This window comes from Pelobates fuscus, chromosome 5, assembly GCF_036172605.1.
Source record: "Pelobates fuscus isolate aPelFus1 chromosome 5, aPelFus1.pri, whole genome shotgun sequence".
NCBI classification, from domain to species: domain Eukaryota; kingdom Metazoa; phylum Chordata; class Amphibia; order Anura; family Pelobatidae; genus Pelobates; species Pelobates fuscus.
This window is the reverse complement of record NC_086321.1, coordinates 67,159,773-67,184,957: the sequence shown is the minus strand read 5'-3', so window position 1 is coordinate 67,184,957 and position 25,185 is coordinate 67,159,773. Positions and strand designations below refer to the sequence as shown.

The 25,185-nt window shown below is 43.1% G+C and overlaps 1 protein-coding gene and 1 non-coding gene across 4 annotated transcripts in view; both read left to right on the top strand.

Moving 5' to 3' along the window:
* The first annotated feature begins 451 nt into the window (after positions 1 to 451).
* Positions 452 to 25,185, top strand: part of ZFR (zinc finger RNA binding protein) — a 50,590-nt gene continuing 25,856 nt past the window's right edge. For all 3 annotated transcript variants that reach the window (XM_063453960.1, XM_063453959.1, XM_063453961.1), the window contains exons 1-5: positions 452 to 526; positions 18,262 to 18,393; positions 19,641 to 19,722; positions 22,104 to 22,383; positions 24,919 to 25,060. In XM_063453960.1, the coding sequence (XP_063310030.1) occupies positions 18,357 to 18,393; positions 19,641 to 19,722; positions 22,104 to 22,383; positions 24,919 to 25,060 (541 nt within the window). In that variant the 5' untranslated portion in view covers positions 452 to 526; positions 18,262 to 18,356. The remainder of the gene's footprint in view (positions 527 to 18,261; positions 18,394 to 19,640; positions 19,723 to 22,103; positions 22,384 to 24,918; positions 25,061 to 25,185) is intronic.
* On the top strand, positions 19,777 to 19,907 carry LOC134613180 (small nucleolar RNA SNORA66). The gene has a single exon (XR_010091203.1). It is a non-coding gene; the product is annotated as a small nucleolar RNA SNORA66 (small nucleolar RNA).

Genomic DNA, 25,185 nt, shown 5'->3' with positions numbered 1-25,185 from the left:
GTCTGTGGTGATTTCCAGCCGAACAGTTACCAAACTGAAATGTCTGACAGTTCAGTAAATAATTCATTATATATCTGGCAAGTGTTATTTTCAAAAGAAGTTGTTTTTCCAAGAAACCCAATTCCCAGCTCAGTATATAAACCCTAATATTTGCTCCCCCAGGCCATAAGAACTCCATCTTCTCACATGAGCCACCCATGTATCACACACACTCTCCTCCTGCGTGTAAATGGCACCTTTATTCCAGAACATTCCTCCTCACAGCGGCAGCGCAAGCAGCGTGCGTCGTGACGTCACTGGTTGGCAGCACCTCTATCGTAATCTCAGCGTGACCTCTATCGGCTCGACCCGTCTTGCCAGCCACAACATGGCCGATTAGAAAAAAAACAAAACGAAGCGTTCTGTCGTCACAGCCTCCCACCCTCCAACTTTATCCCCGCCCACCTTTTTCACCGTGCGTGGTCCGGTCAGACGTCAGTTCCTGTCGGAGAGATTTCCAGAGAAGGACGCGAGTACGAGCGGGCAGGTGTGTGTAAATACTGGTACCTCACGACGAATGAATCGGCAGTTTGATTCGCTAGCGTTATTGGTCTCTCTCAGTGTCGGTCCGAGCGGTAAATGCGGGCTCCGCCGAGTAGCCGACGGGGATTTGAGGTTACATGGAGGGCCTTGCTATGGGGGGGACGGTTGGGACTAACCGTTGCAGTTCCTCGAGCTCGCCCTGACCTCGCGCCCCTATTGGCTCGCGGTGTCCCCGCGCCACCATTGCTGGAGCCGCCATTTCCCTAATCGGCTCCCAGGATACAGGGACTGGGGGAGGGGATGGTGCTGCTCTGACTGAGCATGGAGCCGTGATCGCAGGGGATAATGCAGGACAGTTTGATTCATGTGCTTCAGCTGCATGTGGACTACGTTTCCCTAGGTGCTCAGCGAACAGTGAGGGATGAGTAGGCCGCAAGCCAATGGGGCCAAGCCTGGCAGATGATACCAGATAGAAACACGACACTGAGCTTAAATAACCCTGTGGGGATGGTGTCCTGCTCTTTGTTTATGGGTTATTTTCTTTATCAATCAGTTTAAACTTTAATTAAAATGTAGAGTAGATTGCGGTTTTGATGGTATATGGTGGGTAAGCCATGACTTGCAGTTATGTGTTGTGCTGAAAATAATTAGTCCAGTGAGAAGGTTCCTGGTAGATAGCTGTGTCTCTGCCTGTTTGTTGCATTAGGCCACCGGGGTTGTAATTAAAACACTCGGCTAACTGGAGGGAATGTAGCCTGCTCTCACCATCAGTGCCATCTTTACAGTATTACATGACACACCTCAAAATCTGAATACACTGCATTGTCAGATCAGTTCCTGAAAAAGGAATTATGGCCATATAATGTGCAGATTTTAGGCCAAAATAGGCCAGCTTAAATATTCATTTTATATATTTTTTTTAAATAAATAAATAAACTCCAAACTGAGCTATATATATATATATATATATATATATCTCCATCCAATTTTCTTTTCGTTTAACTGGGCTATAGAGTAAATAGTGACTTCTTGGGATTCATATTTTATAGTTAAATCCCCCCCCCCCCCCTCCTCATAATATTGTAAAGCATTACAGAATCTGTTGGTGCTATATAATGACAATAATACACTCATAAAATGCAAAGTAAAGTTAAGTTGTGTTTTTTTGTTTTTTTTTTAAGGTTAACATTGCCACTGTGAAAATTAGCATTCTATTTTTCTTAAGTTCAGCTATTGTGGCCTGAAATTTGAAATTCATGACATTACACACTTTAAAGGACCACTATAGTGCCAGGAAAACACTTCTCAATGCTTTTCACAGGGAGAAGCGCATCTAGCGGCTGTCAATGACACAGCCACTAGAGGCTGGATTAACCCTATTATAAACATAGCAGTTTCTCTGAAACTGATATGTTTATAGAAAAAAGGGTTAAACCTAGCTGGACCAGGCACCCAGACCACTTCATTAAGCTGAAGTGGTCTGGGTGCATATAGAGGTCCTTTAAGGAATGTTGGATGTATTTTTTCCTCTGTATAGCTACATTGATAAAACAAACATGAAAATTAATTTAAAGGAACACTATAGTCACCTAAATTACTTTAGCTAAATAAAGCTGTTTTAGTGTATAGATCATTCCCTTGCAATTTCACTGCTCAATTCACTGTCATTTAGGAGTTAAATCACTTTGTTTCTGTTTATGCAGCCCTTGCTACACCTCTCCTGGTTATGATTGACAGAACCTGCATGAAAAAAAAAACTGGTTTCACTTTCAAACAGATGTAATTTACCTTAAATAATTGTATCTCAATCTCTAAATTGAACTTTAATCACATACAGGAGGCTCTTGCAGAGTCTAGCGAGCTATTAACATAGCAGGGGGTAAGAACATATTAATTAAACAGAACTTGCAATAAAAGCCTAAATAAAGCCCTCTTTACAGGAAGTGTTTATGGAAGGCTGTGCAAGTCACATGCAGGGAGGTGTGACTAGGGTTCATAAACAAAGGGATTTAACTCCTAAATGGCAGAGGATTGAGCAGTGAGGCTGCAGGGGCATGTTCTATACACCAAAACAGCTTCATTAAGCTAAAGTTGTTCAGGTGACGATAGGGTCCCTTTAACTCCCAAATGAACATGCACCCAAATACTTGTTTCATTTTAATGGTACGTACCTGTGATCACCTAAAGTTTGACAGATTTTACAATATATTTAGCTATGATTCATGACAATACAATGAATACTGCTCTTGAACTGCAGTAGTAGCAGAAATAGTAATTCATATTTCGTCATCCGATTTCTGTTAATATTCTACATAATCTGTATTCCACTTTTCTACTTCATTTAATGTAAAACAAAGTAACTTTTCTCTAGGGCTGTGCTTTAATTTTGAGTAAAATGTTGTTCATTGCTAGAGGCTGCATTTAGGTTAGGTTAACCAGCCACTGTTGGCTTCCTGTTGCCTTTGGCAACATCATTGAACACATGATTTTAGAAATGTTTACTTCATGCCATGTGCATTGCTGTTGATGTAGAATTCCAAAATAAGAACACATTATAACCAAGCTTTTTATTCGGTGTTGCTTTTTCCCCCTTGTTCTAAAACAGATTCAGGTTGTCACAATAATGTGGTTATCTGACAAATATATGTTTGATATTGCTACTATTAAATTATTTAGAAATACATTTTTATCTGGATAGTGGTGATCCAAGTGAAGTGTACATATTTTGTAGACTATGCGAATGTAAGTTATGGTTATAGTACTAAATGAATGAAAACAGGACAGGCCTGCCACTTTTATGACTCGTGAACAGATTATTCAAATATCCAAATGACTTTGGTCCATAGTTTACCCTCCTGGTAAGTTAAAGCGGCACTGTCATGCCGAACTTACCTTTCCTCAATCTCTTCCTCTTCTCCCCCTCTCTCAGGATCTGTTCTCAGTTTCTTCCTGTCTTCTTTAGTTTTCTTTAAAATCATAAGACAAAGTAGGGACTCTTTGCCTTATGGAGGTTTCCTCCGGCTGACCAGCGGAGGAGCAAAGTGTGTTTGATTTCTGTTGGTCAGAGCAATTTTCCCACAATTCTTACCTTTCCTCCCTGTTCCCACGATGCTTCCTGTCATTTTAGCCGAAACTGCCGAATTGAATGAAACTCTGATCCTATTCGTGCTGTGGCTGCATCTTGCAGCCGCTTAGTAGATAAATCCCTAATTCCCACGATATTATGGAGCTATCTACTAAAAGGCTGAAAGACCTAAATTGGTCTTTCAGCCACATTTACTAATACTAAGTAAAGATTACTTGGTATTAGTAAATTCAGCCCCTACTCGCTATACCGCGAGTAGGGGCATGTCTAGTAAACAGTGAGCAGCCTGTGGCTGCTCACTGTAAGAAATAAATAAAAACCTATTGGCCCCCACCCCTAAACGACGGGTGGGGGCCCTAAAGTAACATAAGGGGGGAGACCTATTGTCCCCCACCCCTGAGCGGTGGGGGGAGACCTACTCTCCGGCCCCCACCCCTGGGCGGCGGGTGGGGGCCATAATGGGGGGGGGGGACCTACTGTTCACCCCTCTCCGGCCCCCCACCCCTGGAAGCGGGTGGGGGCCATAAGGATAATGAGGGGGGGGACCTACTGTCCTCCCCCTCTCCGGCCCCCACCCCTGGGCGGCGGGTGGGGGCCATAATGATGAGGGGGGGACACGACACCTACTGCCCACCCCTGGGCGGCGGCCCTAAGTCAAATCCCCCCCCCCCCCCCCCATCAAAGGTGACTAGGGGTCCCCAAGCCCCTAGTCACCCACCTCCACCACCCAAATAAAATGGCCACTACCTACCCCCCTCACCCTAAAAAATAGTGAGGGGGGAATAAAATGACTACCCTGTAAAGTAAAATGAAACTTACCATTCAACGTCTTCTTTTTTCTAAAATCTTCATTTTTCAGCCCCCGAAAATGCCAAATAAAAATCCATTATACCCGTCGAACTTAAAATAAAATAAAAAACCTGGCGAAAAAATTATTAATCTTCACCCATGGAGGGCTCCGCGCAGACTGAGCTCCGCAGGGTGGGGGAAGGCTTATAAAGCCTTGCCACGCCCTGCAATTAGGCCGAGAACACTCTGATTGGTGGGTTTAAGCCAATCAGAGTGCTCTTTAGAATTTTTCTACGCTGTGTAAAATGACACAGAGCACTGTGATTGGATGGATTGCAAGCCATCCAATCACAGTGCTCTGTGTCAGTTTTACACAGCGTGGGAAAATTCCAAAGAACTTTCCCACGCTGTGTAAAATAAAACAGAGCATGGATGGCTTGAGGGGGGGGGGTGGGTGACTAGGGACTTGGGGACCCCTAGTCACCTTTGATGGGGGGGGGATTTGACTTAGGGCCGCCACCCAGCGAGGGGTGGGGGACGAGGGACCGTAGGTGTCGTCCCCCTCCCCCCCACATTATCATTATGGCCCCCATCCGTCGCCCAGGGGTGGGGGCCAGAGAGGGGGAGGACAGTAGGTTGTCGTCCCCCTCATTATCTTTATGGCCGCCGGGGGGGGGGGACAGTAGGTTGTCCCTCCCGCTCATTATCATTATGGCCCCCACCTGCCGCCCAGGGGTGGGGGCCGGGGGGGAGGACAGTAGGTCCCCCCGCCCCCTCATCATTATGATTATGGCCCCCACCCGCCGCTCAAGGGTGGGGGAGGACAGTAGGTCCCCGTCCTTCCCATTGTAATTTATGGCCCCCACCCACCGCCCCCCCTTATTGTTATTTAGGGCCCCCACCTGCCGCGCAGGTGTGGGGGCCGGATAGTAGGGTTGTAGTTTTTGGGGGGGTTTTTTGGGGTTTTTTTTAGTGAGTCGCGGTATAGCGAGTAGGAGCATTGGGGAGATTTAATCTCACTTATGCTATTATGGGGGTCATATTGACCCCCATAGAGTGAAAGGGGGACCTGGGGGGGGCTTATGAAGTGGCGGGGAGCACTGCTCCCTGACGCTTCTATCTTTACATATTACAAGGAGGGAGCTGCGTGCCGGTAGCTCCCTCCTTGTAATAAACTGAACGAACACTGATAATCGGTATTAGTTTGTTCGTCTGATTTTTCTATTCATTCATTCGTCTGTCTGATGAATGAATGAATAGATGAAATTCCTATTCGCATGTCCAGGTGTTTCACTGTAGGGGCATGTCCACTAAACAGTGAGCAGCCTGTGGCTGGGCATGTGCGGGAATCTCACAGGCTATCTAGTGTGGGCAGATGACGTGTCCCACAGGGACTTCCTCTACCCACATAAAGATCGGGGCAGAAAATAAAGATTAATAAATAGGTAATATGGGGGGTTTAGGGGCATTTGGGGGCAACTAGGGGGACAACTGGATGTAGTGGAGGCGGGGGGGTTTAAAAAAACAAACAAACGGGATTCTACATGACAGTGCCGCTTTAAGCTGGGTTTCATTTGCTCTCTACTACTTTCTCCTCTCTCTGGGCTCATCTTTTCCATGTTTTATCCCATTGTTTTTATCCTAGCTATAAGATAAGGCCAAGGACTAATGAAAGTATTTAGAAAATTGGGCAGACTAGATGGGCCGAATGGTTCTTATCTGCCGTCACATTCTATGTTTCCACCTCTCACAGCTGTTTTCCATTTCTCTGCCCCCCACCCCCTTCATTGCCCTACAAACTAAAGGGACACTCCAGTCACCCAGGCCACTTCTGCCCATTGGAGTGGTCTGGGTGTCAACTCTCATAACCCTTTACCCTGCAAGTGTAATTATTGCAGTTTTTATAAACTGCAATAATTACCTTGCCGGGTTTAGTCCTCCTCTAGTGGCTGTCTATCAGACAGCCACTAGAGGGACTTCCGTGTTCTTAGAACACGAAAAGTGTTCTAAACGACGCTGGGCATCTTCACGCTATGCATGAGGAATCCCCATAGGAAAGTATTGAATAATGCTTTCCTATGTCGAGGTCTAATGTGTGCGCGGCCACTGCCGCACATGTGAATTAGGTCTCCCCCGTCGGCTGACGTGGGCAGGAGCATGTGCGGAGCCTGACCTCAGCGCTGGATTCAGGTAAGTCACTGAAGGGGTTTTAACATGGGGTGGGAGGGAGAGGGGCACTGTAGGTTCTTGCAGTGCCAGGAAAACATCAGTGCCAGGCACAGGAGAGTCCCTTACAGTGCCAGGCACTGGAGAGTCCCTTTAATTTCTCTTAGTAATAGCTGTATAATTAGGATACTGTCTTAATTTTCAAGATGCTGGAAGATACCCTCCTTTCAGTATTTTAAATGACGACTGACCATGGAATGCAACTTTGACATCAGAACTAGCTGTCAATGCGTCTTTGCAGGCAATTCTCTGAGTCATTGATGGGATATGAGGTTGCTCAGATTTTTTTTATACCTTGCAAGGAAGTACTGAGTGTTCTCTGCCAGGGGACGTCCTTTCATGGTAGAGCAGTACAGATCCCCACTAATATTTGTGTTCAGCGAAGTCTCCTGAGTAAAACAGTTCACCCATGTACAGGTTTTAGGGTGTTTTAGAAAGTTACAGGGTTAAATATAGTGCTAGCAAATTAAATTCTCTGGACTTTCTGCCTGGGTTATCAGGCAGGTCCTGCAAATTTGTAATTAATGAAATCATTTAATTTTATTAAAAACATTATATAAATATGCACTTGAAATTAAAATATATATATTTTTGTTCTAAGTGTATTTTGATATCAATCTATATATATCATGTTCAAGCTATCACCAAATCCTGTCGTTTCCATCTAAAAAACGTTGCGCACATCCAACCCTACTTAATGCCAGATGCGAACAAAGGTGCTGGTCCATTCCATTGTCCTTTCTCGCCTTGACTGCTGTAATCCGCTTCCCAGTGGACTTACATGCTCCCAACCTGCGCCGTTACAGTCCATAATGAATGCGACGGCGAGGATCATCTTCCTGTATGCCCACGCCTCACCCTTCTGTCAGTCCCTACATTGGCTTCCTGTAAGATATAGGGCTCAATTTAAAATTCTGGCTCTTGCTTTCAAATCTGTACATAATGCTGCTTCCACCTATTTATCCGCACTAATACACAAGTATGTCCCGTATATGCCCTTACGCTCTGCTGAAGACTTATGTCTTTCTTCTGTTCGTACTCCCACCTCTGATGCTTGCCTTCAAGACTTCTTCAGGGACCTGCACTGTTCCTGTGGAACTCGTTTCCCTCCTTCGTTAGATGCTCACCCAGTTTCCACTCCTTCAAAAAATCATTAAAAACTCACTACTTCATTAAAGCGTATAAATTAAACTGTTAATAGCTCCCTACTGCTTCCTCTCTTGCAACTGTCATTAGTCTAATACTATCCTTACCTTTTGTGTCACTATACCCCACTCCCTCTAGCATGTAAGCTCATTGAACAGGGCCCTCAACCCCTCTGTTCCTGTGTGTTCAACTTGTCTGGTTACAACTACATGTCTGTTCGTCCACCTAAAACGCTGTGGAATTTGTTGGCGCTATATAAATAACATAAAATATATGTTATAAAAATATAGTTAGAACGAGATTACACATATATATTTTTCATTTTTAACGTGTGTGTATGTATGTATATATATATGTGTATATGGAGAGAGAGAGAGGGGGGGGGTGTGATACTACAGGTGATGAGAGACCATTTAAAGGCTCAGAAACCCTTTGCAGGTGTTATGGCTTACTCAGCTGATTAGAGTGGGACACTGTGAGCCTAGTATATTGCACCATTTCACAATATTCCAATTTACTGAGAATGTGGATTTGGGGTTTTCATGAGCTGTAAGCCATAATCATTGCACTTATGACAAATCATGGCTTGAACTATCAAGCTTTGCATGTAATGTGTCTCTCATATATTTCCCCTTTTATGTTGCATTAATGAAATAAATTAACTTTTGCACGATATTCTAATTTTTCGAGTATCATCTGTATATAGAGTCAGGAATACAGATTTGTGTTCCTGACTCTATAGTGTTCTTTTAAGTTTAAGCCTCTCTTGCAAAATGTAAAAGAGAGCTATTTTACTCTCCTACTATCACATGTTCCAATGAGCATCTAATCATACAGATGCATTTTTTTTTTCAATTTGACAATTTTTATTTTGTCTTAAAACGTGTGTGGGGTACAGAAAGGAGAAAAGGGGAGGGTAAACAGTTGAGGTACAGCGATCTTAGACATATCTTATGCATATCATATACAGTGAGGAGTAAAGCTCGTTGGTCCTACTTGTGGAAGTTCCTTCCCTATCCTTTAGACCTTGGTCCCACTCCTTGTCAGGTTTGTCTTTCCCTCACAACCGTGGGTTCAGTGCTGGGTGGGGGAGTGGGAAAACAGGGGGTTGGGCAACTAGGGAAGAATGGGGGAAGTAAAGTGGGAAATAGACCACGGAGGCCCATTGTCTATCTGTTTCTCCCTCCTGGTCGTCTAATGTTGCTTGGCCTTCGCATCTAGTCCCCTAAGCAACTATTTACAATGTGGGTGGTTGTTCCGCTAATGCCCCGTAGTTCAGTTAACCTCAGATGGTTTTACCCCTGTGTCTGCTTTCGTACCTTGATGTTGTGAGTTATGGTCATTCTGCGTCCCAGCAGTGAGGTATTAAGCGTGGTACTGTTCCGTCGTGTTCATGGCTATGCCTCTGTTTTTTTTTTTTGGTTTTTTTTTTTTCCTCCCTCTCTCCTCTCCTCTATCGTTATCTTTCTGACTCTGATTGTTCTCCCTTCTCAGGTATGCCTCCCATATGTTTCTGGCTTCCCTTATGTGTATCGTTGGGTGCATCAGTTGGCAAGTTTTCGTTTCGTAAATTAGGTTTAGGGAGATCTGTTGGAGAAGGCTAGATCTCACCGGTGGTTGTGACCGTTTCCATCCCCTGGCTATTAGTAGGTTGGCAGCTATCAATATGTGGTATGTTAGGCTGGCCAATGCTTTTGGGAATGGTTCGATAGAAATAAAGAGCAGGGCAGTTTCTGGCCTCAGATTGGTTTCTGTGCCTAGTGCTCCTCTTATCACCCCTTCAACTTCTTTCCAGTATCCCCTGATAGACTCACAGGTCCACCATATGTGGAGCAGTGTGCCCTCCTCTTTCTGACATCTCCAGCATAGCCGAGTGGTATTGTGATATATGGTTGCCAGTCTGGTTGGCACCAAGTACCACCTATATTGAATATTGCGCATTAGCTCTAGGTGGGATGCACATCTGGATCTACCTTTGTGGGCTATAAAGGCCTGTTCCCATTGCTCGTTTGAGAATGTTGTACTCAGATCCCTATGCCACGCCTCTATGAATTTATCTAGCTTCGTTGGTATCTGTGTAATTGGGTTATTGAGTATTGCGTACATAAGTGAGAGCGGTCTCTTGGGCATTATCTTGGATTCACATGCCTTCTCTATGCATTGCGCATGGGTTGGGGTAGTCAGGTCAGTGTAGTCTGTCAGTATTCCTTTTAGTTGTAAGTAGGAAAATATAGCTCTGTTCGGTAAATCGTAACTTTGTTGCAAGTCTGGGAATTGTCTCAGTTTCCCTTGATTATAGAGGTGTCTAACTAATGTGCATCCGCGCTCGGTCCAAATGCGATGGTCGAATGTGGGGTTTGCGATGTATATGCAGTATAATGGTGTGGCCAGCGCCCATTTATTCATGTATCCTAACTGCGGTTTAACCATATCCCAGTTTTTTAGTAGGAGTGTTGTAGTAGCTGGTGTATCAGGGGATATGGGGCGATGTCCGTGAGGGACCCAGAACAAGTATCTAAGGCCCTTGGGGCATGCCCACGCTGATTCCATCTCTACCCATTGTGGTGCGTTATGTGTTGTATGCGCCTGCAAGGCAGTGGTCACCAGTGCTGCTTTATAGTATGTTTTCACCTCAGGTAAACCTAGCCCTCCCTGCGCCAGGGGTTTGGTGAGTATATTTGTAGCTACTCTGACTTTCTTATATGCCCATACGAAGCTGGTGAGAGTTCTTTGTAAACGTCTCAAGTACTCGTTGGGTAGCGGGATCTGTAACGTTCTAGTTAGGTATTGGAATTTCGGCAGCAGCATCATCTTTATTGCCGCCATTCTACCCACCCAGGACATAAACTTGCTATCCCAGTGCTTCAAGGTAGCGATGAATTCATCTAGTAACCTCCCATAATTTAACTGCAAGAGTTTTTTAGGGTCCTTTGGGATCTTCAGCCCCAAGAAAGTGAGGTGGTCGTCCCTCCAGTCTAGCGGGAATGACATTTTTAAGTTTTCTATGGTATCGTGCGCTATCCCAATCCCCATTGCTTGCGTTTTTGTCACGTTGAGTTTGTAGTATGATTGCTCCCCATAGAGTTCTATTTCCCTCAACAGGTTTGGGAGTGACAAGTTTGGTTGGGTTAGAGTTAGCAGGATGTCATCCGCAAATAGGTTAGCTTTATATTCCCTTCCCCCTAGCTCTAGGCCGTGTATTGCGGGATTTTCTCTGATTTTAACTGCTAGCGGCTCCAGTGCCAGCACATAGAGCAGCGGGGACAGGGGGCATCCCTGTCGCGTACCATTTGTAAGGCGGAATGGCTCCGACAGGAACCCCGCATTCAGCACTCGCGCCGCGGGCTCGCTGTAAAGGGCTCTGACAGCTACCACGAAGCTGTCGGGGATATCAAACCTACCCAATACTTCTTGTAGGAACCCCCAGTGTAGGCGATCGAAAGCTTTTTCGGCGTCGAGGGAGACCAGCAGACCCCCCCCCCGCCGCCGAATCTGCAGGTAGTGGAGGATATTAACCACTATCCTGGTGTTGTCCGCCCCCTGTCTCCCCTTAATGAAGCCCACCTGGTCATCATGTATTATGTGTGGGAGGATTACACTTAGTCTGTTAGCATACAGTTTTGCGTCCGTGTTGAGAAGGGAGATTGGTCGGAAGTTCTGCGGGATAGTCTGGGTTTTGTCCCCCTTCTGAGTGGCCACTGTAAATAATCTGGCTAAGTATGGTGCAAGTGTGGTTTTGAATTTTTTGTAATACTGGTTGTCAAATCCATCCGGTCCCGGGGATTTCCCCGCTGGGAGACCTTTAATTAATTCCTCGACTTCCAAAGTTGTTATTGGTTATGTTAGGTCTAGCTGCTGTTGCTTCGTGATCTTAGGTAGTTGCACACCATCTAGGTAGCTTCTAATGCTAGTGTTCGTCGGGTGACTAACCTTCGTGTCGTGTTGAATGTTATATAACGATTAGTATGTAGCGAACACATCGCTTATGCCTTTTGGGGTACGTATTGGTATACCTGCTTGGTCTGTGATATAGGATATTTTTTGTTGCGCCTGTCTAGCTTTTATCCTTTGTGCTAACAATTTGCTCGCCTTATTCCCTTGTACATAGTGGGTTAGCTTAAGCTTCTGCATGTGGGTGTTGAGTGTTCCAAGTGCGTGTTGGTGCATAAGTCTCGTAATCTGGGTTATCTTGTTTCTAGTCTCTGGGGAGGGGGTGTGTTGGTTGAGTCTGTTAAGGTTATATAGTTCTACCTGCCAGGATCTGAGTTGTGCCTGGTTCGTCTTTTTCACATAGGCTGCCCTTCTGATCAGTAGGCCTCGAGCTACTGTTTTATGCGCTAGCCATAGAGTGGAGTCTGAGACATCCCCTGTGTCATTGTGTTGGAAGTATGTACGAAGGTCCTCCGATAGGGTCCTTGCAAATCCCTCGTCCCGCAGCAGTGAACTGTTTATTTTCCACGGGCTGCGATTTTTGAAGTCATAGATATTTTTTAGCTCTATAGTTACCGGAGCGTGGTCTGACCACGTGATCTGCTGTATGTCACTATCAATGATTTGGACTAATGCCGACCCAGCTAGGAGGAACCCATCTATTTTAGAGTACGAATTGTGTACCGCTGAAAAGTGGGTGTAAGCCCTTTCTGTGGGGTGCGTAACTCTCCAGGCGTCGTATAGATGTTGGTCATGGAGTAATTTTGCTATGGCTCTACATTGTCTCTTCAGGGGGCGGTGACGTTTGCTACGTGAATGTAATGTGGTATCTGTCTGTGGGTCAAAGATGTGGTTGAAGTCCCCTCCTATGATCGTGATTCCCTTTTGCGCTGTGGCCGTCCTAGTTAGAATTTTGTGCAGAAAATTCCTTTGATTGGTGTTTGGGGAGTACATATTCACAATGGTATATTGCATATCGTTAAACAGTCCTACAAGTATGATATATCTGCCAGTCTGATCTATGTCCACAGTCTGCAGCGTGAATGAGACCGTTTTGCTAATGAGGATGGATACTCCTCTAGCTTTAGTGGGTGCCGTGGCATGGAACTGGTGCGGGAAGTCTTTAGTCAATATTGCTGGGTGGTCATTGTGTCGAAAATGAGTTTCCTGGAGGCATAGTATGTCTGCTCCCAGAGTTCTCACTTCTCTGGTGAGGAGATGGCGTTTTACCGGGGCGTTGATGCCTCTAACATTAAATGTGCAAAGCTTCACGGTGGTTTGTGATGTTTGCATCTCTTATACCTGTGACTCTGGTCTATGTGTGTGAGGGTCACTGCCCTCCCCAGCTCTATCAAGCGGGGCAGTGAGACCCTCTGTGTTGTCTCCATTATGCTAGTGGGGTCTGCGGAACTGTCTGGTGTTCTGTTTTCTGTAGGCGGGTGAGCTAGCTCCAAGATGGCCGGGGTCGGGTCACCCACTAACCCTATCCCCTCCTTTGGAGCACAGTATTGAACATGTAGTATACATACAATATACAAATCAACATATAACAAAACAGTAACAATAACAAAAGTATTTACAATGGTATACCGAAGAAGTATTCGCGCCATTAATACGGCGTGGCACTGCATAGTTGTGCCTTGGGGGTAGAGGCGTAAGGCCTCTAGTCCTTCGGGATCTAACTCCCGCTACAACTATAACTAGCGTTTGTTGGGATGTCCCAACTAGTGTACTTAGCCCTGCGAGTCCGTTACTACGATTTCTACAGTTATACAATTATACAATTTTAGTTTGTCTGTGTGTTCCCCCCCTTTTTTTTTTTTTTTTTTTTGTATATATATATATATTTTTATTTTCATTATGTTTATTTTTTTGTGTGGTTTTTTTTTTTTTTTTTTTTTTTATTAATATTTTATTTATTCCCTCAATCTGGGTGTAGGTGAATGTTGAATGCGTATCCCTCCAGCAAGCAAGCAAGTATTCACTCCTATGTAATAGATGGCTATTTTACGGGCAGTGGTTGTCGTTCCCAAGCTTATATATTAAAACCGTGTTCCCTCGCCCACCCCTGTGCCCCATCGTGAGCACTACCTTACCCCGTTGCAGTTCGAATAGTGGTGTACGTTACCCAGCCCCTGGATTTAGAGTCCTACAGCTTGTGATGCCGTAAGGCCTTAACTCAGTCTCTTTGGAGTTATCTCCTTTTCGCCTTTTTCCAGTCCGGTGAAGCTCTGATGTTACTGTTCTCCTGCTCAGTCGTCGGTGCAGGTGCGATGTTCCAGTCTCTTAGAATACGGCGACCTTCCTCTGGGGATCCAATGGTTGTGGTCCTCCCCTCACGTAGCACCAGGAGCTTTGTAGGGTATCCCCATCGGTAAGGGAGGTGGTTGTCTCGGAGCTGAACGGTGATATCTCTGAAGTCGCGCCGTCTCTTTAAGGTGTAAGAGGAGATGTCTGAGTATATGGTTATCCCTCTGTAGGCTGCAGGCATTTCTTTCCTTTTTCTGTTCGCATTCAGGATAACTTCCTTAGCATGAAAGTAATGCATTCTTAGCAGAGTATCTCTCGGGGTTTCTGGTGGTAAGAATTTTGGTCTAGCGGTCCTATGGATCCGATCCAGCAGGAGCAGGTCCAGCGGCAGGTCCGGAGCAAGTGCTTTTAGTAGGCCCGTGACATGGGCGTTAAGGTCCTCATTCTTAAGTCTCCGATATTCCCCTTATGCGGAGGTTGTTGCGGCGTGCCCTATCTTCCATATCTATTTTGAGGTCCTGGTCGTTTAGTCGTGCGACCAGGCCTTCTACAGTGTCTGCTAGTGAATTGTGGGCCTCCGCCATTTCAGTGATTTGTTCCTCCGTCCTAGAGGTGCGCTGGCCTAAATCCTGTATTTCTGTTCTCAGAACTTTCATGGCACTGTCCATTTTCCCCACTATTTTGTCTGACATTTCGTCTAGGAGTTTCCTGATCGAGCTGTGTGTCAGTGGGCTTTCGTTTTCCCCCTGCTGGGTGTCTACATCATACTCCTCACCTGCGCCATCTTGGACCTGCTCAGGCTGCTGCGGAGTCTTCGCCTGTCCCGACCTGGAGGCGAAGAAGTTGGACTTTTCTCCCCTGTTCTCTTGCCTTTGGGGTGCGACATCGTGCTTTGATGCCGATCCAAATTGCTCTTATCGGGCTTTAATATCTCCTTTATAGTCGTCGCGGCACGGAGCTCTGATTACATGCGGCTGCTCCGGTCCGCGTCCAGGACACGCCCCCAGATGCATTTTAATACATTGCTATGGGGAGCGATTTGTTTATGAAATGTCTGTCCTGCAAAGATTGCAGGACCATGATAGGAAGGTTTTATTGAGTAACAGCTGTTAAGTGTCCTTACTGACAAATGTAAACCGTGCCTTTTACAAAGTATTTTTGTCCAACTGCATACAGTCTTTTTACACCAAAAAAACACTACATTTCTGGTGTGAAAAATACCCATTTAAATCAGAAATGGGTAAAAAGCTTAAAAACCAAGCTGATAACACCAACTATAATTTATAACTGTTATTGTTAATAATTTGTGAGTGATTTTTTTTTTTTAACTCTTCCATCTCCCCCCACCCCATTCTTGCAAAATAGTAATAGAATAAGTGCTCATTATTTACAACTCTTGTTAGAAAAATTTAAATATTGCATGTTGTTAAGAAAAGGTAAATTTTCCTTCATTATGTCTTTGCTAACTTTGGCTAGCATCCTTATGGGGAAACACCTGCCCCATCAAAAATCAGAGAGGAGATAAACAAATTAGGCATTTCGATCTAAGGTCTTGTTTTAATTTTGCTTGTTTTAAAGTTTTGTGTAATGGTAAAATGAACAGTATATCTTTATCTGGCATCAACCAAATATGACTTTTGGTTGTTACTGAAAGTAAAGTGGCTGGAGGAAAGGCACCAAGGATTTGAAATATTGGATTATAGCATATGTACTTAGAAACTTTTTAAACTGGCAAAGTTTTACGCACAATTCAAAATATAATATATAAATATTTAACATTTTAAATTTAAAAGGACACTATAGACATCCGTACACTTCAGCTCATTTAAGTTATCTGGGTGCAATGTCCCTGTCCCCATCCCCCTTAGTTTTTCAATGTTAAAGGTGCACTATAGGGTCAGGAACACAAACCTCTATTCTTGACCCTATAGGGTTAAAAACACCAACTAGCCACCCTGGGCCCCTCATGCCTCCCTAAATATAGTAAAATCTTACTTATCTTTAAGTATGGAGCTGCTTGCTTTGTCCGTTTCATTTAGACCTTCCTGCTGACATCAGCAGAAGTAGTAGCCTGATCCAATCCCAATACTTCCCCATAGGATTGGCTGAGACTGACAAAGAGGCAGATCTGGGGCAGAGCCAGCATGATTCAAACACAGCCCTGGCCAATCAGCATCTCCTCATAGAGATGAATTGAATCAATTCATCTCTATGAGGAAAGTTCAGTGTCTGCATGTTTGGATGCATTTTAGGCAGCCATGACTCAGGAAGGATCTCTTAACTTCACTGGCCACTCCTTAGATGGCTGTTATCACTAGGCTGTAATGTAAACACTGCATTTTATCTGAAAAGATGGTGCTTACAACAAAAAGACTTAATGGAATGATTCTACTCCCCAGAACAAATTCAATAAGCTGTAGTTCTGGTGACTATAGTTTCCCTTTAATCATTGTAGTTTTAGAAAAACTAATAATTACATTGCAGAACTAAGACTGCCTCTAGTGACTGTAAACTGAGGATTTTAGTGGACTTTTAGTCTCCTAACTGATGCTGGACGTCCTTGCACTCTGCATGAGAAGATCCAGCGCCAGTAAAATTGTATACATTGCTTTCCTATGGGTAAGGCCTAATGCGTTTTTGGCGCACACCGCACCCCCACCCAAATTTAGAAAATAAAAGTTCTGCATACATTTTTTTCCGCACGAAGGCCCCCTTGGTGCTGCTCACCATTCTACCTCCTGCAACGTCTTCGAGGAGGCACAATCTTTTCCACAATGGCCAAATCATCAAAGTTTCATTGGTAACCTGGTGCGCATGCATGGTGAGCACTGTGTACACATCCTAGCTTCCCCATAGGAAAGCATTGTATTCCATGATTTCCTATGGATTTCCGCATCAAATTGCCAAGTTTTTCTCAGTCATTGCAGCAGTAGTGTCTGTCGGGAAGCCAGCCACAACATGTGGATTTTACCCTTGTAGTTCTTAAAAAGACAGGGCCACTGCAAAAATATAATATTCAGGGATCTAATTTTTAATGTGTTGTAACAGGTTGTTGATCCAAGGTGACTTGTCTTTCTGGTGTCAAGATGGATTTTTGTTCCTATTTTGTTTTTTCAAAATTGGAAAGCACTTTAAGCAGTTTTTTTGGATCAACCGTAAAAGCAGATGTTAGTCTGAGCTAGATTGACACATCTTTTCAGCCTACGTAACTGGACCCAGACCAGTTCATTGAGATGAAGTGGTCTGGGTGATTTAAGTGTCCCTTTAAATTTCACTTGGAATTCTCACTTTAGTGAATAACCATGTCAGCCTTTATTTTGTCAGGGAGATGATTAGTTAAGAGTAGATTTCGAACATGTACTTATCCAATTAAGTTTGTGAATGAATTTTATCAATATGTGTGTGAAACATTATCCTAGATCAGAGCTGCTCAACATTGTCCTTAGCTTGGGGTTTTGTGTTTGACCTATAGTTGGTGTGAAAGCCTCTACTCTATTAAATTGTCCATTCTCTGAATCTGTACCAGTTCAGAGTTAAAGGGACACTATAGTCACCCAGACCACTTCAGCTCAATAAAGTGGTCTGGGTGCCAGGTCCCTCAGGTTTTAACCCTTCAGATGCAAACATGTTTGCATTTGGGGTTAAGCCAGCCTCTAGTGGCTGTCTTCCAGACTGCCATTAGAGGTGCATCTGCGACGCTGAAGACATATTATGCCTCCATCGCGCAGAGCGTCCATAGGAAAGCGCTGACGTCGACGGGGGGAGGAGATTTCACCAGCGCAGAGGGAGCCCGGCGCTGGAATAAGGTAAGCTGCTGAAGGGGTTTTAAAAAAACTGTTTATTTAGACACAATATTAAAAGTGATTAAAAAAAATTGCGGCACAGTGTTAGTCAGACTCCCTCTCCTCTGTGTGTTACACTAGGTATACCAGTACTGTCCATCTTCAAACCTTGATGAATTCTGTGACCCTTTTGTCTCAAGCAGTCCATGTGTCCTGTGCAACTAATTTACTCAACATTTTTTAGTTCATTAAGAACAAACTGATGAGAATTCTGTTGTCTTCCTAGATTTCTGCAGTTTGGTTGATAACTGAACATTTGATTTCTTAGCTGAAACAGCTTGAGCTGTGTGACATTTAGATTTTTTTTTTTCCTTTAATGAGACTAAATCCACAAATACAGTCTCTTCCAACTCCTCTGCAGCTTTGTGCAGGCATTCACAGTACAGAAGATTAAAATAAGAAGCTCATTGCAGTGTAATGTTGTAGCTTACGTGCCTCTGATTTATTATACAAACATGCCTCTCTTCACAGGTTGCGCATAAGGACAGTGAATTTACTTGCCTTTTTCTGAGAGTTATGACCAGGAACTGAAGTTTCTGTCATTCTGTTACCGTAAAGAAGAACAGATGATTCCCATATGCCCAGTAGTTTCCTTCACCTATGGTAAGTCTCTGGACATTTGTCAGCTAAGCCTAATGGTAAAGATAAAACATTTAAAAATGTTTCTTATTTGATTGTGTTGGGTATCGTATAAGATGCTGTTGTATACATTATTTATATATGTTGTGCATAGCATTCTGGAACTGAGACCAAAGAAATATGTAAGGGGGTGCACAACTCTCTGAACATCAGACTTAAAGTAAATCTCTATTTAATGTGTTTCCTTGACATTTTGCTTGTAAAATATGTATAGGTTATTTTGTATAAATTGCCTTGGGCTCTGCTTTAAGTGGCTCTGTCACGGTCTGTGGTCTTTGCATATTATTATAAGTTCCCGGTGGTGACTGCTTTGTTTGTTGTCCAGGGGCTGAGTTGTACTGAGGAAGGTGAGTTTTACTTGCCTAGATCTGTCCCTTGCAGCTGCCGCAATGGTCTTCCTGCCAGTTCTCTTCAGCTCCTTGCGCTTCATCTGCCAGGAGCTCACAAAACTGTTATACTGTTTTGCATACATGAGAGTATGACACTGATGTCTATAGAGAAGACAGGGAGATCCTCCACGGATGGTGCCCTTTTCACTACAGCTCTCACTAGTGACAGCTGGTCGAAATGACAAAACTTGATGGCAGCGTGTGCAAGGCAAGATGGATTCTTTGAAGTATCAGGAACTCCTAGGAGAAAACATCAGGCAGACTGTGAGGAAGCTAAAACTTGGGCATCATTGGACCTTCCAACAACACAATGATCCCATGCACACCTCATATTCCACCATGGCTTGGTTTCAGAAGAAGTCCTGGAAAATTCCTCAGTAACGCAGCCAGAAGCTGGTGTCTGGATATGCATTTTGTTTGCAGCCAGTCATAACAGCAAAATGGTGCTCTACGAAGTATTAAAGATGTTTTCCATGAAGGGGTTGAATAATTTTGAGACTAGAGAAGTCATTATAAGTTTCTTTTTCTGTGGAATTTGAGGAAACCAATTGAAGCATTTTTGTGTTGAACTATTTCAGTTGCTTTTGTTTGATTTGTTAATTGCAAACAGATCAAAGTCTGCACATTTTGACAATAAGTCTGATTTTTTTTTTTTTCTTTTCTTTTTTTTAATGGGGGTTGAATAATTTTGATTACAACTGTATAAGGCGCTATTTTCATGTGGTGCACTGTAAAGCAATGTATTTTGGAGATGTTTTATATTGAAGCTTGTACAATTGATAATAAACCTAATTGTTTTCTTTTTCAACATTTAACACACAGTGCCAAGCCGGCTTGGTGAAGAGGCCAAGATGGCTACTGGCAACTACTTTGGATTTGCCCATGGTGGAGCTGCTCAGTATAGGTAATGATGCCTTCTGTATGATTTTAAATCAATAATATTTTACTGTACAATACATTGCAAACAAGATCACTAGCCCAGTATTTTGTTGCTGAAGCAAGGGGAACATGTCTGCTAAAAAAAAGTGATTATAGAAGTGTATGAACATACATTTATGCTTTGTGTCCAACTTCTATATCATTACACTTCTAAGTGGAGTTTCCACTTATTTTTCTGTATTTATATATTGAGTTGATAGTGCTTTAAATAGAAAAAAAAGTCCACATAATGAATCAATATCTTAGACTGTCAGGTCTGTTAAATCGCCACAATCTTCTAACCCTGATCTTCACATGGAATTCTGTAGGGTAACTGTTCTCCGTTACATCACTGTACTCATGTGACAAACTTGAATTTTGAGGATGTAAAATATTTTTGGAATTTTGGAAAGGACAAGTGGTACGTCTGACCAAAGAAGACTAAAAATGGTTGTCCCCACAGATAAAAGTTAACCAGGAAATGCACTAAACATAATTAGCTATGTCCATTACAAAATAAGAGGCAGAGGCCGTACTTTATGCAATCTTTTATTTTTAGTAATGCTAACATATAGTGTCTAATTTCCTTTAAAAATTGATTGTGCAAATTAATCGTCCACCACCTTACATTCACTTGCATGAGTGGCTTTCAGTCACATACTTATGCTCTTGTACAACTTCTTACCAGTAGAAAGCTTAGAGACCAGTATATTCCTGTAAACACAATATGGTGTGCATGTAAAACATTTTTTTTATCTTTCCTCTTGCATAATGCTGCTTTCCTGTACCTTTCCTTTGAGGATTCCAGTTCTAACACTTGATTGCTAAGAACCTTTTTTCAGGGACACTATAGACACCCAGACCACCTCATCTCATTAAAGAGGTCAGGTTACTATGCCCCTGTCCACCTTCAGCAATGTAAAAAAAAAAATAATTGCAGTATTTAAGAAACTGCATTGCAGTACTAAAACTACCTCTAGTGGCTATATCCCAGGCACTCTTGGGGTCTCATGGAGTTTTTCTTCGCTCTGAATGAGGATGTCCAGTGTCGAAGATAACGTCATAGGAAAGCATTGAGACAATGCTTTCCTATGTGGAAGGCCTAATGTGTGCGGCATTCGCTCCTCATGTGCATTAGGTTTCCCTCCTTGGGTGACGTCTGACAAAGCAGAGTGTGAACTAGTGCCGATGCATAGTGTCGCTGGTTTAGAGTAAATTCTATTTATATTAATCTTTCATATTCTGTGAGGGAGGTTGGATCCAGAGTGCACTATAGTGTTATGAATATTAGTTTGTATTCCTAACACTTTAATTTTCCTTTAACATTGTTTACTTTAAACATATATTTCCTTGCGCTCAGAGCCACAGATTTATTCATGCAAGCTTGTAATCTGATATAATTTATGCAGGGATTTCCACATGCTGCCCAGTACATAAATACCTCTATTTGTTTAAATGTATTTCTAATCTGAATATTTCAAGGTTTTTATATATATATATATATATATTATAGCCCCAACACTCCACTCAATGTTGTACTTGTAATCCAGTGCAAATACAGACTCCTCTACAGCCTTTTGCCTCTTTTGATTTCATCCGTTGTGGTTATCTCAGTTCCAATTCATAGAAAAGCATTGGGGACCTTCACAGAAATTGCCATGTTCTTACTCTTTAGGGGAGCAATTCTCTGACTAATTTTACCCAAAGCATTGCATAAAATGATAGAAAAGGCAATTTATGTTGTGCAAGAAAATAAACATTTTCTATAAATATATGTATAAAGTCAGTCTCTCTACTGTCAAACAATTCCAGCATGCATAGAGGGCATGGCTTAATGTTCTTTAAGCTAACAATTCAGTGGCGAAGAATCTTTGTCAAGGGGGCTCTGCTTCACTGTTACTTCAGTCAAATAAGTCCATGGTTTTTGTTTTTAAGAGGTGTTTCACAAGGGTGCCTAGTATGTCTTTTTGTATAATTGAGTCCATGAAGTATTTATGGCATATTAATTCTCCTAACTTCAAACAAGTCTACCCAAGGTTGGCCAAATACCAGCAGGATTCTTCACTAAACTGTAAAATGTTGAATTGTTTTTCCAGCTTGGCTGTTTTGGACTAATATTTGCTATATCATAGTGAACCCCAAGTCAGTTTCTAGCTCAACTAATTTGCCCTAAAATTTGCAATTCTTTAATTCATAACCGTTCGTTAATACTAAAAATCGCCACAGTTAATTCACTGTTGAAATATTAGTACTTAACTATTCTCCTTATTTGCTGGCTTGAAGCTATCATTTCAGATATGATCTTTGATCTTGCTGCTTCTCTATGACTTTCAACCTCATTTGTTCTAAATTATTTCATATTTGTAGCCAACAGCCAGCATCTGGGATGGCTTATTCACATCCAACTACAGTGGCAAGCTATACAGTCCACCAGGCTCCAGTAGCTGCTCACACGGTTACTGCAGCCTATGCTCCAGCAGCTGCCACTGTTGCCGTCGCTCGTCCTGCCCCAGTTGCTGTTGCAGCTGCTGCTACAGCCGCTTATGGTGGATATCCAACTGCTCATTCTGCGACAGACTATGGATATACTCAGAGGCAGCAGGAAGCTCCACCTCCACCTCCACCAGTCACAACACAAAATTATCAGGTAAGCTTTGGAATAATTTATATAATTTCAGTTAATTATATGCATCCCATTGGTACAGTCACAGATTGTACACAACATTGACTTAATAGTACACCCCAGTCTTCCAAGATACATGTCAAAACTCCAGGCTATTATTTATATTACGTGCGTTAATTTTTTTTATTTTCTTCTCCAGCCCTTTAGCATGCAATATTTTCTTTTTGCATCATCAGTATCGCTATATGTGGTGTCATTTAGTTGTATTATCATAAGTGTCTTTCTTGTGCAACTGTTGTGTACATGCTCATCTTCAAGCTTCATTCATTGGAAATACAATGAACCAACCTTCATTCTAGCTAACATAAACCACATTACATTAACTACGTTTTTAAGAAATGGGGGTGTGGAACTGCACTATGTTTCTGGCTGTTATGAATGAAAGTAATTGCACAGTGCCTTGATAAAGTATTGCTTACATACAGGAAAACTCCAAACCCATAAAGCACCTCAACTTGCTGAAGTCGGTCATATTTCTGACCGTTTATTAGAGTTCTGATTTCAATTTTAATCTGCATTTATTTTTTTTCTGGAGAGGGTGTGGCTAGAGAAAGGCACCTCTGGTACATCATTCTGCAAACCAATGTTTTTTTGAAAGTAAAAGATTTAAAGGGACTCTCCAGTGCCAGGAAAACAATCAGATTTCCTCTCACTGCAGGTCCCCTCCCACCTCCCAATCTCTGGTTTCTGAAGGGGTAAAGACCCCTTTAGTCACTTACCTTAGACCACCGCCGATGTCCCTCGGCGGTGGTTTCTGCTCGCCGCCGCTCCTCCTCTGCATTACGTCGACCGGTGGGAGAGACTGATCCCGCCCGCCGGCCAGGGAGACCTATTGCCGCGCATGCGCATTAGAGCTCCCCATAGGAAAGCATTGAAAATGCTTTTCAATGCTTTCCTATGGGGAATTGAGCGACGCTGGAGGTCCTCACACAGCGTGAGGACGTCCAGCGACGCTCTAGCACAGAAAATCTGTGCTAGAGACACGGAAGTACCTTCGAGTAGACAGCCACTAGAGGTGGAGTTAACCCTGCAAGGTAATTATTGCAGTTTATAAAAAACTACAATAATTACACTTGCAGGGTTATGGGTAGTGGGAGTTGGCACCCAGACCACTCCAATGGGCAGAAGTGGTCTGGGTGCCTGGAGTGTCCCTTTAAGCATGTTAAGAATACAGCATATTAAAGAAACAATCCAGGTCTCCCCTCCCCATGTCCCCATAGGAAGTAGTCAAACAATATTAGAATGGATTGACTTCTTACTTTGAGACTGCCGAAAGCTCGGTCTGAACTGTTCCCAACAGGGCTAAGCTCATTGGCTGAGAGTATTCTGCTGATGCTGTATCGCTTAGATTAGAAGAGCTAACGAAAAGCTGTGAAGGTGGGAAGCCAAAACCTTTCAAATGCATTACATTTCAGTACATCTTTCATTTTTAGTTTGCAGTGAAGTAATCATGTTTTGCTAATATAAGCTATTTTAGGAATTCTGTCCAAAGTTGTTGATACTGTACCACACCCATCTGTGCAAAGGATATAATTAGATACTCCATTTGCAGAATGTAGAAAGAACATGGCAGGTTTAAAGGACCGCTATAGGCACCCAGACTACTTCAGCTCAATGAAGTGGTCTGGATGCCAGGTCCTTCTAGTTTTAAATCTGCAGCTGAAAACATAGAAATTTCAGAGAAACTGCTATGTTTCACTGAGGGTTAATCCAGCCTCTACTGGCTGTCTCACTGACAGCCGCTAGAGGCGGTTCCGCGATTCTCCCTGTGAAACAGCGCAGAGGAAGCCCGGCGCTGTAGAAAGATAAGTGGCTGAAGGGGTTTTAACCCCTAAAGGCCAGCAGGAGGGGCACTGAGGTAGGGTGGGACCTAATGACCCTATAGTGCCAGGAAAACGAGTTTGTTTTCCTGGCACTATAGTGGTCCTTTAATGTTAAAGGAGCTCTATATGCACCCAGGCAACTAAATCTCATTGTGTTTCTTTAACCCTACAATGTCAAACCTTACTGTTTTCGCAAAGAGCTAAGACAGCCTCCAGTGGTTTGACTAGTTCCATCTAGTTTGACTCCGTGAAATGACTCTGGATGTATGAGGATGTCCAGCGTGTTGTGGAAAAATCCCATAGGAAAGCACCCCAGAGTCAGGGAATGGCTTAGCATGCATGTAGGGAATTAGGTTCCCACTTCGGTGGAGAAGTCCAACCCAGCACCAAGGACATTAGCACTGGAATCAGGATAGTGAAAGGGTTTTTTATTTTATTTTTTTCTATTTACATTGCTGGGCAAGGGCAGAGGGTTACTATAGTGTATAAATATGATGAGTTTGTCGGAACGAATTGAGTGAATTTGGTAACCACTGTGTTTGTGAACCATTCTACTGGTTGACTGAATATCTGTCTGAGCGTGCTGGTCAGCAATACATTAAGGAATCACCTGTGAACACATTGTTACAGTAGTTATTTGATATTGTAACCAATTAATCTCTCCTTGTTTGTGTAGGATTCATATTCTTATGTCCGCTCCACTGCTCCTGCTGTAGCTTATGACAGCAAGCAGTATTACCAGCAACCTGCTGCAGCAGCAGCTGCTGCTGTTGCCGCCCAGCAACAACCATCTGTGGCAGAATCCTACTATCAGACAGGTATGTAGCAATGTTTTTTTTTTTTTTATTATTCCTTTAATGTAAATTACTAAACTATTGTATGCATGTTTTAGTATCTTCTTATGAACTGCTCTGTTAACTACTTTACCTCATAGCTATTGCTT